General features: G+C 40.3%; 1 protein-coding gene across 1 annotated transcript in view; it reads right to left on the bottom strand.

Moving 5' to 3' along the window:
- Positions 1-1375: 1375 nt before the first annotated feature.
- ush2a (Usher syndrome 2A (autosomal recessive, mild)) overlaps positions 1376-14642 on the bottom strand; it is a 744800-nt gene continuing 731533 nt past the window's right edge. Inside the window, exons 72-76 of the mRNA XM_067989549.1 lie at positions 13613-13789; positions 10972-11055; positions 9681-9910; positions 2076-2291; positions 1376-1465 (exon numbers count right to left, since the gene is read on the bottom strand). Of these exons, the coding sequence (XP_067845650.1) occupies positions 1376-1465; positions 2076-2291; positions 9681-9910; positions 10972-11055; positions 13613-13789 (797 nt within the window). The remainder of the gene's footprint in view (positions 1466-2075; positions 2292-9680; positions 9911-10971; positions 11056-13612; positions 13790-14642) is intronic.

The raw sequence follows: 14642 nt of genomic DNA, 5'->3' as shown, positions 1-14642 counted from the left end.
ATCTTTGAATAAAGGCCTAATGTGTTTTAGTAGTTCATCTCTATACAGCAACATTAAGAGTCAGCATTATCTGAGCAAAAATATAAATACAAATAAAGTCACCACTGAAAATAAACTGTACATTTGTTGAGATAATTCTTCACGACATTGATCATAGATCCGACCCAAAATGTTAACCTTTCTTTTCAAATGCTGGCCAACTTGCTTAGCATTTCCAGCATTATCTATTTTTATTCTAGTGATTAATTTCAGATCCTTAGTATAACTGCTACACAAAGTTGCTCCATTAAAGTCCAATCACAATGGCTTTTCTCTACAGTGAGGTGAGTTAAAAGATACAAATGATTCTCATTACCTGGCAAATAGTGAGATATTATCAAAGAGGTTCCCTGGTCTGCTTTCACTTCTCCTTCCTCACACCCAATAATACACCAAGGTGTTCAAAAATAGGTAGCTATGGTCTTTTACATGATACTTTGTGATCCTGAGTCCAGGCCTACTTCAAATGTCAAGACTTTGGCCCACAAAGTTGCCATTGTCAATTACTGGTACTAAGATCCAGCACTGCTCCCTCTCAACCTAGGTACTTCCTCTTAGTTTTTAGCCTTGGATAGATAAGAGCATGCACAGTTTGGATCAAAGTTTTTCATGATTGTATGAAAATTAAAGAGATCCCACAAGGCTATATTACCTGCGCGAAACTTTCTCAGGCCCCGCGTCATTGGTTGGGCTTTGTACTCTGTGGCTGACTTATCAGAAAATCACAGGTGCACTGCCAGCAATTTTCCTCCCATAAATGTCACCGGATGGAAAATTACTAGCAAAAGACCTGTGATTTACTGATAAGTCACCCACTGCAATCAAGGCCCTGCTGGAGCAGAGCCTCAGAAAATCTGCCCCTGTGTATAGTGAAGGATTATGCCAACTGTACCGTATGCAAAAGCTGACAGAGCTAGTTTGTACAATGATGAGTTTGTGTAGAAGTCACAGTTTAGATTTTGAATGCAAGCACTTTAAAGTACTTATAATACTTTATTTTATCAAAAAGATGCAAATTACTTCAGGCAAGGTTGGGTGATATGTTCAGCACCAAGTCCTACTAACATGGGGGCCCTCTGCTGGAAAACAAGTCTATCACATCATGGACTATGACTAGTGAAATCGAGAACTACGCCAGAATGAAAATCGATTGAAAGCAACCCAAATGCCGCAGGATACTGACAATGGTGACCATCAACTGGTTATCTTTGATTTGCTAAATACATATAATTAAATCATTTATTTCTCAACACATACAGTGCAGTCTAGAAACAAATATGCTTCAAACAGTACTTTAAAGCAACAGGAATCCCAGCATGGTCTGTGATAATTCTTCTTATAACTGGGTGTCTGTGAATATCGTGTGCTCTTTTGTAACTGTACTAAAGCCTTTAATTGACTCCAATAGTTCTTCATCATCTGGGTACTGAAAGAGAAATAAAAATCACATTAGATAAGCATCATGCATTTACAACAACCGCAAATGCTTGTACGGGATTAGACTTTCACTCAGTCAAATAGTATGGTTTGATACACATCGAATTCAATCATGTAATGAAACCATCTTTTCCTATCTTTTCAAATGTTGATGGATCACTGTGTATTTCTAGCATTCTCTGTTTTCATTATGGATTTCCAGCATTTGCAGTTTTTTTCTTTTTATATCTAATGAATCACTTCATGAATAATTATGGTTTATATTGGATTCCAGATTGACCCAGGCCTACTCTGAAATGGGATTAATCCAATGATTTCAAAGTAACATCTTTTCTTCATCACACTTACATTAAAAAAATAAGCCGGTGAAATTGGTTAATGGCAGCAACGCAAAATGGGCTGATAGCAAATTATCAGTCCCTTTTACAGCGAGCCCGATTTTATTTTGCATTGTCATCGATGGAAAAGAAAATCAGGCTCGGTATAATCGGAGCTGCCGATTTGCTATCAGCCCATTTTGCAGTACTGGCATTAACCAATTTCATCCTCGAAGTGTTTTGTAACCATATGACTACTATACATACTTATGATTTAATTACCATTCCACTGTCACGACCCTGTACAAGGGAATCCCAAACTGTGTCTTCGATCAGGGATTTTTTGTCATGAGTATCGATCAGCTGACTGACACTGCGGTGCAGGGAAGTCTGGGAACAGGCGTGGCTCAGCTGACTCTGGCTTGGCACACGTAGCACAGACATGCTGCAATTACTGATGTGAGATCTACGTCCTGCGATTTTTGTATCTGTTAGTCCCTATAAGTCAAAACAATTATTAATAACTACTATTAGTAATTAGCATTAGGAATTAGTAATGTAATGGTACCGGATCAGGAACTGCATGCATCAGTTCTGGGCATGTAGTCGCATTGAACACAGATTCAATACCACTACAACAAACCCTTTACCAGATTTGTAGTACAGCTTCAGTATTACTTGATGAAGACCACATCAGATCAGTACATTCTTACACATTATTATTATGAAGGATCGACAATACATGCTGGCCTTGCCAGCGACGCCCACATCCCATGAACGAATATAAAAAAATCTTTATAGTCTATTAATTGTTGATAAACATTGATAACTATTGCAAACTTCAGGCCGTTGATTGGATCTTTGAAGTGCTATTTCCATGGAACAATAATCAGGCGGGTTCTATAAAGGGTGTGTGATCTGCTCCACCAGATTACCACCCAGGCGGCAAAGTTGAAAATTATTCCCCCCCCATATACTCTTCTCAGTATCAACCAATTAGATCAGGTGGAGGGTAGGACTAGAGTTTGTCAGAACCAATTTATGAAACATTAATTTCCCTCTTTGTCCATGAATTTGAGACAGAAAAGGCTAGGAAATTATAAGAGTTGCCTACAATGAGTCATAAATAAAATGAAATGTGACCACTTAAAGTTTATTGATTGACTAGGGGGATAAAAATGTTGGTAGCCTTTTTGAAGACTTACAGTATTTATGTATTTTCAGCCTTTTTAAAGATTCGTTAGGTAAAAAATGCCTAGCCACGCCCAATGGCTGGTGCCCAGTAGAGCTGCAAAACTGTGTCTTTTGCCAAGGAATGGAGCAGCACAATATTCAAATCCTTGTTTGATGGTTGGCAAAATGGAGACGGTGCTGCAAAGTGTTTGAGAGGAGGTAGCCTTGCTCGCCACCAAAGGGCACTCTTCCCACAGAACTGCAATACAACATTCTGAAAAGAGGTGGACGCAGAGAACTTGAGGGAACAGGTGACTGTTACTGTCATTGGCAGTACCATACCTATAGCACATATTGGCTGCAGTGTCCTTGCAGCAGATGGCACAACTTTGTTGCTGTCTTCCTGGGGGCCTTTGCCTATAAATGCAGGTGTGAGGGTACCATTGGGTGGATGTGGTCTGTCTGTGATGCAGCCTAAGCTGCCAGGTATCCCTCTGTTGCTCCTCCTTTTCTCCTCCATGAAACACAAGTAAAGGATAATTCCAACTGGGCAAGCCATTGTCCCACTATAGTGGACATTTCAAAAAACTGGAGTGCCAAAATACTTGGTACAAAGCTTTTTGAGCAATTAACTGCTGACATGGAAAAAAGGATTAAAAATCAAAATAGTGCTAAAACAATCTCAAAACACAGCGATAAGACGTCTTGTACATTTTTTTCATTGCACTTTGTAATACAACACAGGCCCTAGCAAAACATTTTAGAACCCAATAAGTTTTTTTACAAAGTTAGTCCTTATATGGGCACGTTTATGACTCAATACTATTATGCAGAAAACTCTTGGAAATTGTGTGGTCCTATAATTACATCATTGGTACCTCATTTAGATATTGCAATTGGGTGCAATTTGATAAATGGGTGCCCACTTGTGGTGCCACATGAAAACCTGACAGAAAAATTAAGTGGGGCTCTGGTGTAACAGATCTCAGTTCATATTTACAACCATTTTACACCCATTTAGAGGTGTAACCAATCAGAAAATCTACCCAATATTGATTAGGTTTTGAAAAACCTATTAGTGTGGAGCCAGACATCAGTATGATACACAGAATGGCAAGTCTTAGAAACTAAACATTTCTAACTCAGGTTAAAAAAATATAATGGGAGAATTTTCAGATGGCCGGGCATAAGACCTTCGAAGCTGTGGAAATAAACCAGGACTTCCACCCCTCTTATTTTCCAATTAGGACACTGTGTTATTAGCTTATTTATTTTAATTTACCGCTGATCATCATAATCGGGCAATTATTGCCGAAGCTTTTGCTCTTTCATTGACTTGTTATATACTGCAGCTGCCTCATTGCCCACAGGTTGTGGATGCTATTGGCTAATTCAAGGATTAGCTCATCTGCTTTTTGACGACACTACCTCAATCAAGGGTCCCACTACCCTCCTCCAGGTGCTCATCCGCCCAAAGCCCTTTACTGTCATTACGGTAAACAACTGACCTGACTTTCTGAGGTGTCAACCTTGACTTAGTTGGCAGCACTTGCGTCACTGAGTCAGAAGGTTGTGGGTTCAAGTCCCACTCCAGAGACTTGAGCGCAAAATCTAGGCTAACACTGAGGGAGCGCTGCACCGTCGGAGGTGACGCCTTTCATCTAAGCGAGGAGGGTCAATAAGCAGCGCAGATGTAGGATCAGGAAGTTGCTCTTCTTTAAACAGTACTATGGGATTTTTTGCATCTATTTGAGAGGGCAGAGTCTCGGTTTAGCACATCATCTGAAAATTGACTCCCTCGGTAATACGTTGAGGTGTCAGTCTAGATTATATGCTCAAATACTTGGAGTGGGAATTGAACCCACAACCTTCTGACTCAAGTAAGAGTGCTACCACTAAGCCAAAGCTGGAATCTAGATATTAAAGTGGGGTTGAGTAACATCATGTTCTTCATTGCATTACTACTTTAGAAACAAAAGGTATTATTGACTTCAAATGATACTTCTCATCCACTACATGATCCACATGAGTGCCATGTATCATCACAATAGTTACAGTGAACTATCACAATTCCACAATGATTGTATCAGGGTTGTTTAAAAGAGCACTGTCTTCATTAATAGCTGTTTATCAAACCTATTTTTTTACTTGCGTAGGAAGAATGGATAAACAATCTATGCATGAGAGAGTGGGGAATGTGCTTTGATGAAATTTATCATTGCATCTTGCATTTGTATACAAATTTTTTTTAAAGTTTGGCAAACACTTTTCCACGATGACAGTGCCTCTTTAATAATATTAATGAGGCTGTAAACTCTGCATGCACTGCATTCAAGACAAAATCATGCAATTAGTTCAGCTAATCAGGCTCCATCGCATTTTCACACTGCAGTATATATTTGGCCACATACTCTCAGGCATACCTCAAAACATATTGTATAACTTTTAAGTGTGACAGAACTTGAAGCATCAGAGGGTGCTGCAATAGGGTCAAACTGAGAAGAGAAGAAGAGTTTAACAGCTACATTCCATTCATGGTACACAAGATGGTGCAGTTAGTAAATGTGACTCTTGACAATATGATCTTTCCCTAGATAGAAAACCTTGAATTCTTAATGTATGCACTTACCACACGTAGGGAGACAATTTGATTTTTTTTACATGTCATGTCTTGAATCTGATTTCACATAACTATTTAATACTACCTTAAAAGATTTTCAGGGTAACCGCCATGCAGATCAGGGAGGTCATTAGATAAATCCTTGGTCTAGGTTGGGGTAATTTTCCAAGTATGCCCTGACAGCAGGGAACCTCTCCCCTCCAGCTGTGCATAGCAGAAAATCTGCGGCGATAGGGGGCGTTCCCCACTGCCAGCACGTGCTTGGAAAATTAACAGCCATATGTTGTCAGAAGGCAAGTATGGTTGAAGAAGGCTCTCCCCCTTGAAGGAGTGGGATGATAATTCCATTAGAGAGGTAGATACAGAAATATTTATCAGCTTCAATGCAATCGGACTTTAACAATGTTGTTAATTTTACATATTGTTTCAATGCACTTGATTCATTGGGGTACAAGGGAAAAATAGATAGAAATTATTTTTCTCTCTCCCTTCCATCCTTGTAAATTGCATACTGCAACAGTGCAAAATTGTTAACAAAACTGCAAGTGATGGAAATGGAGCTTTACTTTTCAAACAGGCCTCACTCACCTCCTGCACCGGTTTCTCAAAAAAACGGAGAGACTTACCCTCCCTGTGGGTGCTTGTTCCACTTGTGGGGTAGATACAATAGGAACGTGCAATGTTGCTATATTAGAATACTGGTTACTGGCATTATCGGCATTAGAGTTTTTCTTGGCCAGGAAACATCACAGAATAAATTGAGGAAAAAAGAAAAGAAAATTCAGTTGAAATTAAAGCATAGGTAAAAATATTCAATATAGACAGAATGTTTGAAAGGATTCATAGTTCTAGTGAGTAATGGGATCCTGATAAAATTTGCCAAGGAAAATGTTAATATTGTCAAGGAAGAAAATCCAATAAAACAGTAGATTAGAATATTGTAAATGTTAACCATAAACAGTAGTTGGATCTTATCTGTGTTGATCTTAAGTGAACATTCCAGCAGGTAGATAGTACTCTTCAGGATTTCTTCAGGGTCAATACAAACGTGTAAAAAAAATTTCAGGCATAAGATACAAACACTGTCAGAAGTCTGAACTATAAAAGAGAGTGGTGAAGAGGCAAAACATGTAGTTTCCACTGATTATAGACAAACTCAAGGTAAATGTGTTCGATTCTGTTAGAAAAAAGCAACACATTGGGGTGAATTTCCTCGGAGATTCTCCAAGTCTACCACAGTAACTTTGGCGGAAGTGTGGCAGAAATCCTCTTTATGCAGGCAAATAGGGTTTCTGCTACATTTCTTCTGTAGTTATAGCAGCAGAGTAGGAGAAGCTCTGAGCAAATTCACCCCCATTATCTTAAAAGAGGATTTCACCGTTAATTTTTCTTTAACCACCTGGACTTTCTTAAATATTTAGCTGGCTAATGCTTGAGATGTTTGTTGTTTAATAGTACACTTTACAATTAATCGCAATTTGTTGAACTTGGACAGAACTTACTTTTCATTTGCACTGAGTGATACCAAATGTAAAAGTGCAAAGGTAACTTTCCCCGATGGCCTACTGAGTAACAGCATTGGCCGGTGTGTTACTAAACATGACAGCACATGTTTGACTCCAAGTCTATGCTGAGTTACCTGGGGCATGATTTTAGTCAGAGCCCAGAATCCAGCTCATGTGTAGATATTTGCATGGGGAACCCGGAAGTCAGGTGAGTGCATCGCATTCCGCGATCGCAACTCAATTGGAGGCAAGTATTTGTGCTTCCGGGTTTCCCATGTGCCAGGTTGACAGGTTGGCTGTCTGTCAGGAGGGAAAGGAGCCGTGAATCGGAGAGGGGGAGGGAAAGATAGATCATGGGTCATGGAAGAAATTGGGGGGGGGGAACGTGGATGGTATCGGGTGGGTCTTGGAGAAGATCGGAGGTGGGTCCACCATTGAGGGGGGGGCCCACCATGGGGGGGGCGGGGTGCACATCGGGGGTGGGGTACACCATCGAAGGGGAGGGTCTTATTAATCACGCCAGGTGAGCTTGCTGGGCCTGGATAATGCACTCCTACTCCCTCCTGGCCCACAAGCAGTGCAATAAAGGCACTCACCTTATGGTTCCGGCCCTTCCTGCCTGGTTTCACCAGACGTGAATCAGAAGTGATGGGAATCCCGAACAGGTAAGGTTAAATTTGTTTGACATTTTTAATACACAAAAAAATGAAGTGCCTCAATCATCGCAACGAGGTACATTGCCCCCTTAAATATCGGCCTGCCGGCTTTAATTGGGGACGGGACTCCTGGGTTTCTGTTGGGCACACGCATCCAAATGTGCCTGGGTTAAACCCAGAACTGGGTCGTTGGAGCCGGGATGCAGTCCCGCTCCAAAATCAAACTATTTTTACTGCCCATCCGCCCCCCAACCCACCTGTTCTTGGGGGTTAAAATTACTCCCTTGATCTCGGCTGAGGTAGCTACAATTGTTGTAACTGGCCCCTGGCTGTTGAGAGAAAACATCAGCCAGAATTACTGTTCTTGATTGCTATCCAGTGACCTCTGTTGGCAAGTGTACATATGTAGACATTGGATGAGTACAGGATACAGGGCTTGAATGTGAGCAGAACCCCCCCACCCCACCCCATGATGGTATAACCTGCTGACACTTCCTGTCAAAGTTCAAGCCAAAGAATAGCCACTTGATCAAGCAGCCTGTGGAACAGTACTCCAGCAAAAGTCAGCAACTTCAAGAGAAGGGAGAAAATTGAAAAAAAAGTAGCAAAAGTACATTCCAACTGTTCTTTGCTTAGCACCTTGTACAGAATAATAAATACTTTGCAGTGATTACTTAGGGGCATTAATCTGATGGTGGGTGCTCAGTGTGCTGAAACAGATTAGGTGTCTTCTCCTTGTATTATCAGATGTGGAGGCCTGGGCCTGCAATGCTCCTACAGTGCTTAGTGTGCCCCAATACAACCAGCCAGCACTGGGAGCTTGCATATAAACTATGCATAATGCTCATTAAGGCCCTGAAAAATTTTTTGGAGGGGGGGGTCTACCCATTATAGGACTGGAGCATCTGAACAGCGCTACAACTACATAGCACTGTTTGGAACAAGCACTGAACGGAAGGCCCCAATTAAAAATATTTAAAAATCCTATGTCTGTTGGTCCCCACCACCTTTGTCACCTCTGCCCCATTTCCCTCTCCTCCACCTCTGTCTATTGCCCCTATCATCATGACTGTGCACCCCTCCTAACCCCACACTGGAAAATCAAGCTGGTCTACAAGGAACCAACAATCCTTGACTGACTGCTGACGCATTCGGTCCCCTAACTCCTCTGCCCAAACACATCATGCTTAGAAGCATGTCATATGCAAACCCTAATGTTTTGAGCCATACTTCCAGAGGGAGATAACCCCGTAAACTACTTTAAAGTAAACTAAAGAATATAGATTACAAAATATTGCCACATGAATTTCCATATTGTATATGTCCCTGAGTTTCTTGCAGGTGGGGTGAAGTCAATGGAAAATAAAATTGGGCAGAGTGCAAAATGGGCTGCCAATTCACTATCGCCCATTTTGCTCTTCAGCCCAATATGAATTTATACTCCTTCGTATCCATGCCCTCCATCACTAGTGTACTGTGGTTACAGTATATATGAACTACAAGATACACTGCAGCAATTCACCAAGGTTACTTTGAGAGTACCTCCCTCTCCTGCAATCTCTACCACCAAGAAGGACAAAAGCAGCAATGTTACGGGAAGACCATCACCTCCAAGTTCCCCTCCAAGTCACACACCATCCTGATTTGGACATATATTGCTGCTCCTTCATCATCGTTGGGTCACTATCTTGGAATTGCCTACCTAACATCATTGCAAGATTGCCATCACCACCACAAGGACTGCAGTGATTCAAGGAGACGGCCCACCACCACCTTCTCAGAGTAACTAGAAATAGGCAATTACTAAGGCCTAGCCAGTGTTTCCCAGATCCTGAGAACAAACATAAAAAAATCTGAAACTCTAGCAGTGCCTGGTGCAGTGTGTCTTCATAATTTATAGCTGATAATAACAGAAGACTGCCAAAAAACTTACCATGAAGGATTCATTGGGCAGGTTAGTCCTCTTCTGCAGTGGAATTAAAGGTGGCCTCTCTCGCTTGTATGGTTGTTTATTTACTGCCCTTTGCAGTAGGATGGCCAAGAATATAGCCACAAACAGTAACCCAAGAATCGCCATTAGTATAATGAACCACAATTCATTGTAGAATGGAGTGTTTGATTGTGGCACTCCTGTCTTCCCATCAATAGTGGGCAGTATAGGACCTTTAAAACAAAAAGAAGATATGAACTTTCCTGCAAATCATAAAAATATTCTCAGCTAATTTTTTTGGGGTGGGGGTAAAAAAAAACAAGCATGCATGTATTAGAGATTCTTCGTAGTTCTATTATTGAAAAACTGTTGGAAGAAAATCAGAGCCTTCTTATTGAATTAACTGGTAATCTCTACATGGTGACTTCTGTATAGTTAATACTTGTTTTATTTGATTCAAAATTATTTGCAAAGCTTCTTTCACATCTATGTGACTCCACTACATGAGGTGTCGTGATAGCAGATGTTGCAGATGCCATGATTATGGAGCACTTTAATGCATGTGTAATGGAACTGTCCCATGCTACTCCTACATTTGCCCTTCTACAGAGGGAATTTTAAATGTAGAATTTCCATAATATTAACAGCTCTTAACTTTGAAAGGCACTTCAATAATCCATCTGTCACAGACCTCATAGTGGATATTTTTAATCTTACCTCTACCATCCAAACATTCCGTTTTAAGGAAATGTTGGTCCGAGTCCTCCCTCACCCCTTTGCTACATGGACTGGCTGAGTGAGATCAGAGACACATGAAACTTTTAGTGATTAGTCATGCTATGTATGTGAAATCTGGTATATAAATTAAAACTTCATGCATGCTCATGCCTGTTTAAGTTGCTCTAAAATAGGGGTTGCTGCTTAAAGGGTTTTTACTGAAAGGAGAACTGTAAATTGAAGGACAACTTCGACACAATATAACTTATACACCAGATGTTACATTGCTGTAGCATGTATAGGCTCTAAACAGATTGGGAACCAAACTGAAAATTGTGTTGAACTACAGCAAATTATTCTAAGTATAGCTGATATTACCAGATTCATCTATATTTGATTTTGCTAATAATTGGCAGTAGTTTATACAATGTTTACATATGTGGGTTTATTAGTTTTCTTTGTTTAACCTACACAAGACTTCAGATAATTTAAAAAATTTATACCTCCACCGATAAAAAAAATAAAAAGTTAATTACGTGCAAGTGATTTAAACAAAGCGAATGTGGAACTTACTTACCTAAACCTGTTGCTGTGTTATATTTGATGATGGGGGTACTGTCACTTCCCATATCTGTCGTACATAGAACTTGGAATAGAAAAGCTACAACAAATAACATCAAATAATTATAATTCCATTTAAGCTCAAAGTTTTACAAATATTTTTCCCCAACAGCAAAAACAAATGCACTCTTTGTGCTGTTGCAAAAATAGGCATTAGTAAATAGTGAACAATGGGCATATGGGTACATGGGGGTGAGGAAGTTACACTGAAATTTTACCTTTGCCTGAGGCACAACAGAGTGCTCACAGGGATAGTTCAAAAATAAATACCCTGCAATACACACAGACGCACACACTTTTTGTTCATAAATATTAAATTCCACACTATGTTCCTTACAAATTATTTAAATATTAAAACTAAATTAATCTTTAATTTAGATTTCAGATTTTTGATATAGTTGTACCAGAACAAGCCAGAACTTTTATGAATAAACATACAATGCAGATAAAGGTCGATTCAATGCTCCCATGCTTCCAATGGTGTCCGCATGCTATTTAATAACACAGTGTGGGTAAAATACAACCTTGGTGGGGGCACAAAGCAGGCTGTAACAGGTCGGCCGCCCATTATACACCTTGCCTGATTTTCCTTTCCATTAAAGTCAATTTTACCCCCAGTCTGTCAAGGACGCAATGAGAGGCAATGCTCATCTTGACCTGGTATTTATCAATGATCCGGATAATGTAGAAGAAATGGAAGACGTAGCACCAGAGAGGGACAGCAACCATAGAATGATAAAGTTTAACATTATCTGGCAGTCAAAAATACCTAAGACCAGGAGCTAGGTATATAACTTTAGAAGGACTAAAAAGTAAATAGATTGGCAGAGGTTGATTAACAGCACTTCAGTAGAGGAAGCATGAAACACCTTTAACGGTATAATGCTGAGCACGCAGGATAATTCCACATTGAAAATTAATAGGCTCAGACTAAAAAAAATGTCCCTCTTCTTTTTAGTATTTGTTTTTGGGATGTGAGTGATGCTGGCAATGCTGCAGTTATTAATCATCTCTAGCTGCCCTGAGAATGTGGTGGCCTTCTTTTTCAACCACTGCAGTCCTTTGGTGATGGTGCCCCCACAATGGTGTTAGGTAGGGAATTCCAGGATATTGACCCAGCGATGATGAAGGAACTGTGACATATGTCCAAGTCGTAACTTGGAGGGAAACTTGGGATGGTGTTCTTCCTCTTGGTGTAGAGGTTACAGGGGATGGAGGCGATTTTGAAATAGCCCGATCAAGTTAGCTGCTCTGACCTAGATGGGATCGAGCTTCTTGAGTGTTGTTCCGGCTGTACTCATCCAGGTGGGTGATGAGTATTCCAACACACTTCTGACGCAAACCTTGTTGATGGTGGAGAAGCTCTGAGGGGTCAGGAGATGAGTCGTTTGTTGCAGAGTACCCAGCCTCTGTCCAGCTCTTGTAACAGTGGTGTTGATATGGTTGGTCTAGTTCTGTTTCTGGTCAGTGGTGACCCCCAGCATATTGATTGTGGGCACTTAACGATGGTGGTGTCATTGAAGGTCAAGGGGAGATGCCTGGACTTTCTCTTGTTCGAGATGGTCATTACCTGCACTTATGTGGCGTGAATGTTACCTGCCACCTATCAGCCAAAGCCTGGATATTTATCTAGGTTGGCAAGGGCTGCTTTCTAATCAAATAAATTGTGAATGGAGCTGAACACTGTCAAATCATTAACGAACAGCCCCACTCCTGACCTTGTGGCAGAGGGAAGGTCATTGATGAAGCAGCTGAAGCTGCTTGGAACCTCTCCCCGGGTATTCAGCTTTTGCGTCCATATCTGGATCATGGCTGTGATGTGATCTGGAGTTGAGTGGTTCTGGTGGAATCCAAACTGAGCAGTAGGTTATTGGTGAGTGGGTGTTGCTTAATAGCAGGTTGATGACTCCTTCCACCTAAAACCATTGTGAGACCACCATCACTAAGGACTGCAGTGGTTCAAGAAGAAGGCCCACCACCATCTTCCTTCCTTCATTTTACTGATGCTAATAGGGCAGTAAATGGCCGGGTTAGATTTAAATAGATTAATAAATTACAAGTGATATAAAGAAGAAAAATGACCTTCACATTTTATAGAGAGAAAGGGGACAGAATTCCTTGGATGAATATAAGAAAATGCAGAAACAAGTTAAAAGGGCAATTGAGAGGAAAAGATAGACCTATAAAAAAGCATAGCAGCAGAGGCTAAACAAAACAAAAAAATATTATTTCAGTACTATAACAGTAAGAGGGCAATCAAAGAAGAAGTGAAAGAAGAAAAATATTTATCTTCATTCTCTTCCCGTCTCCACAGCACTCCCGAGAACGGCTGCCAGCCCATGTAAGCCACCCTCCCGTTCTCCTCGTCCCCTCATGACCTACTTGAGTGCTATTGCCGGCGAGGCCGCCAGGCCAAATTAGGCCCCCCATGACTGGCAAGCTGTTCTATAAACTCAGAAAGCTTTTAATAATGTATAAAGCTAAATGTTGTTTTACAGCAGTATGCTATAGGAGTGTCCCTCTTGAGTGATAACCATAAAGTAGCATTAACTGATTGAATTGTGAAGAGGAAAAATAGAACAGTTTTTTGAACTAACTCTTTTCAGACGTTCTTGGAATATGCAATCTGCTGTCAAAGCCACTGTAGATCCGGGCATTGTTCTCTGTCAGCACATACTCTCTAAGCTGTCCATTCAGCTGGAATGTTTGACTCCAGTCCACATAAATTGTTGTCAAGTTGCTGGTTACACTGAATGGTGCTCTGTACTGGGGCACTGGGGAGCAAAACACATTACATTACTGAAAGCAGTAAATAGATCTTTTCATTCCTTTTGATTAGCTAAACTCGAGAGGTTCATAATACACATTCTCAATTGTTTTTCTAAATTTCCCCTTTCCATTTAAGTACTTTAAGAATATAAAAGTTGACAAAAATACAGCACAATCATTATACAGATACACATAATAGAATTGTATGCCTTCTTTCTAAGAAATACCCACCAAGTATATTTGAAATGCAAGACACATGAATACCAACTAGTCCACCACAATCACAGGTTGTCCTGTATATGTCAACTGCTATGATAGTTATAGAATTAACCCAGTTTATTGTGTGGATGTAGAGGAGTTGAGAGTAAGATCTCATAGGCTGGAATATATCCTTCTAAGATGTCCCAGGACCAAACACATCACACATTACATTTGATGAGTTGGTGATTTTAGATTTTTTGATGAAAAGTATTACAATAAAAAGGATGGTTTCTCACCAAATTCTTATGGAAGATTACTTTAAATGAATAGAAAAGCAACAATAATGTAAAGATTAATGATAAATGAAGAATGAGAATTAAGGGTGCTACATAATGTGTTGGTGTAGTCATATGAAATATAAGCATGTCAAAGCATCATATATAAATATTAAAATAAAACTTTGCGATCCTCTCTGCCAGATTTTCCTGTCTGCACTCTGCTCAAGCAATGCTTAATGTCCAAAACACATACCATGGATTACATTGGCATCCTGTTCAATCCCGAGCTGACCTTCAATCCCCACATCCTATCCATAACCAATACTGCCTATTTCTACCTCTACAATATTGGCCACCTCCATACCTACCTCAGACTCTC

The sequence above is a fragment of the Heptranchias perlo genome, chromosome 8 (genome assembly GCF_035084215.1).
Source record: "Heptranchias perlo isolate sHepPer1 chromosome 8, sHepPer1.hap1, whole genome shotgun sequence".
Classification (NCBI taxonomy): Eukaryota; Metazoa; Chordata; class Chondrichthyes; order Hexanchiformes; family Hexanchidae; genus Heptranchias; species Heptranchias perlo.
Note: the sequence above shows the minus strand (reverse complement) of the source record. Positions and strands in the feature narration are given on the sequence as shown.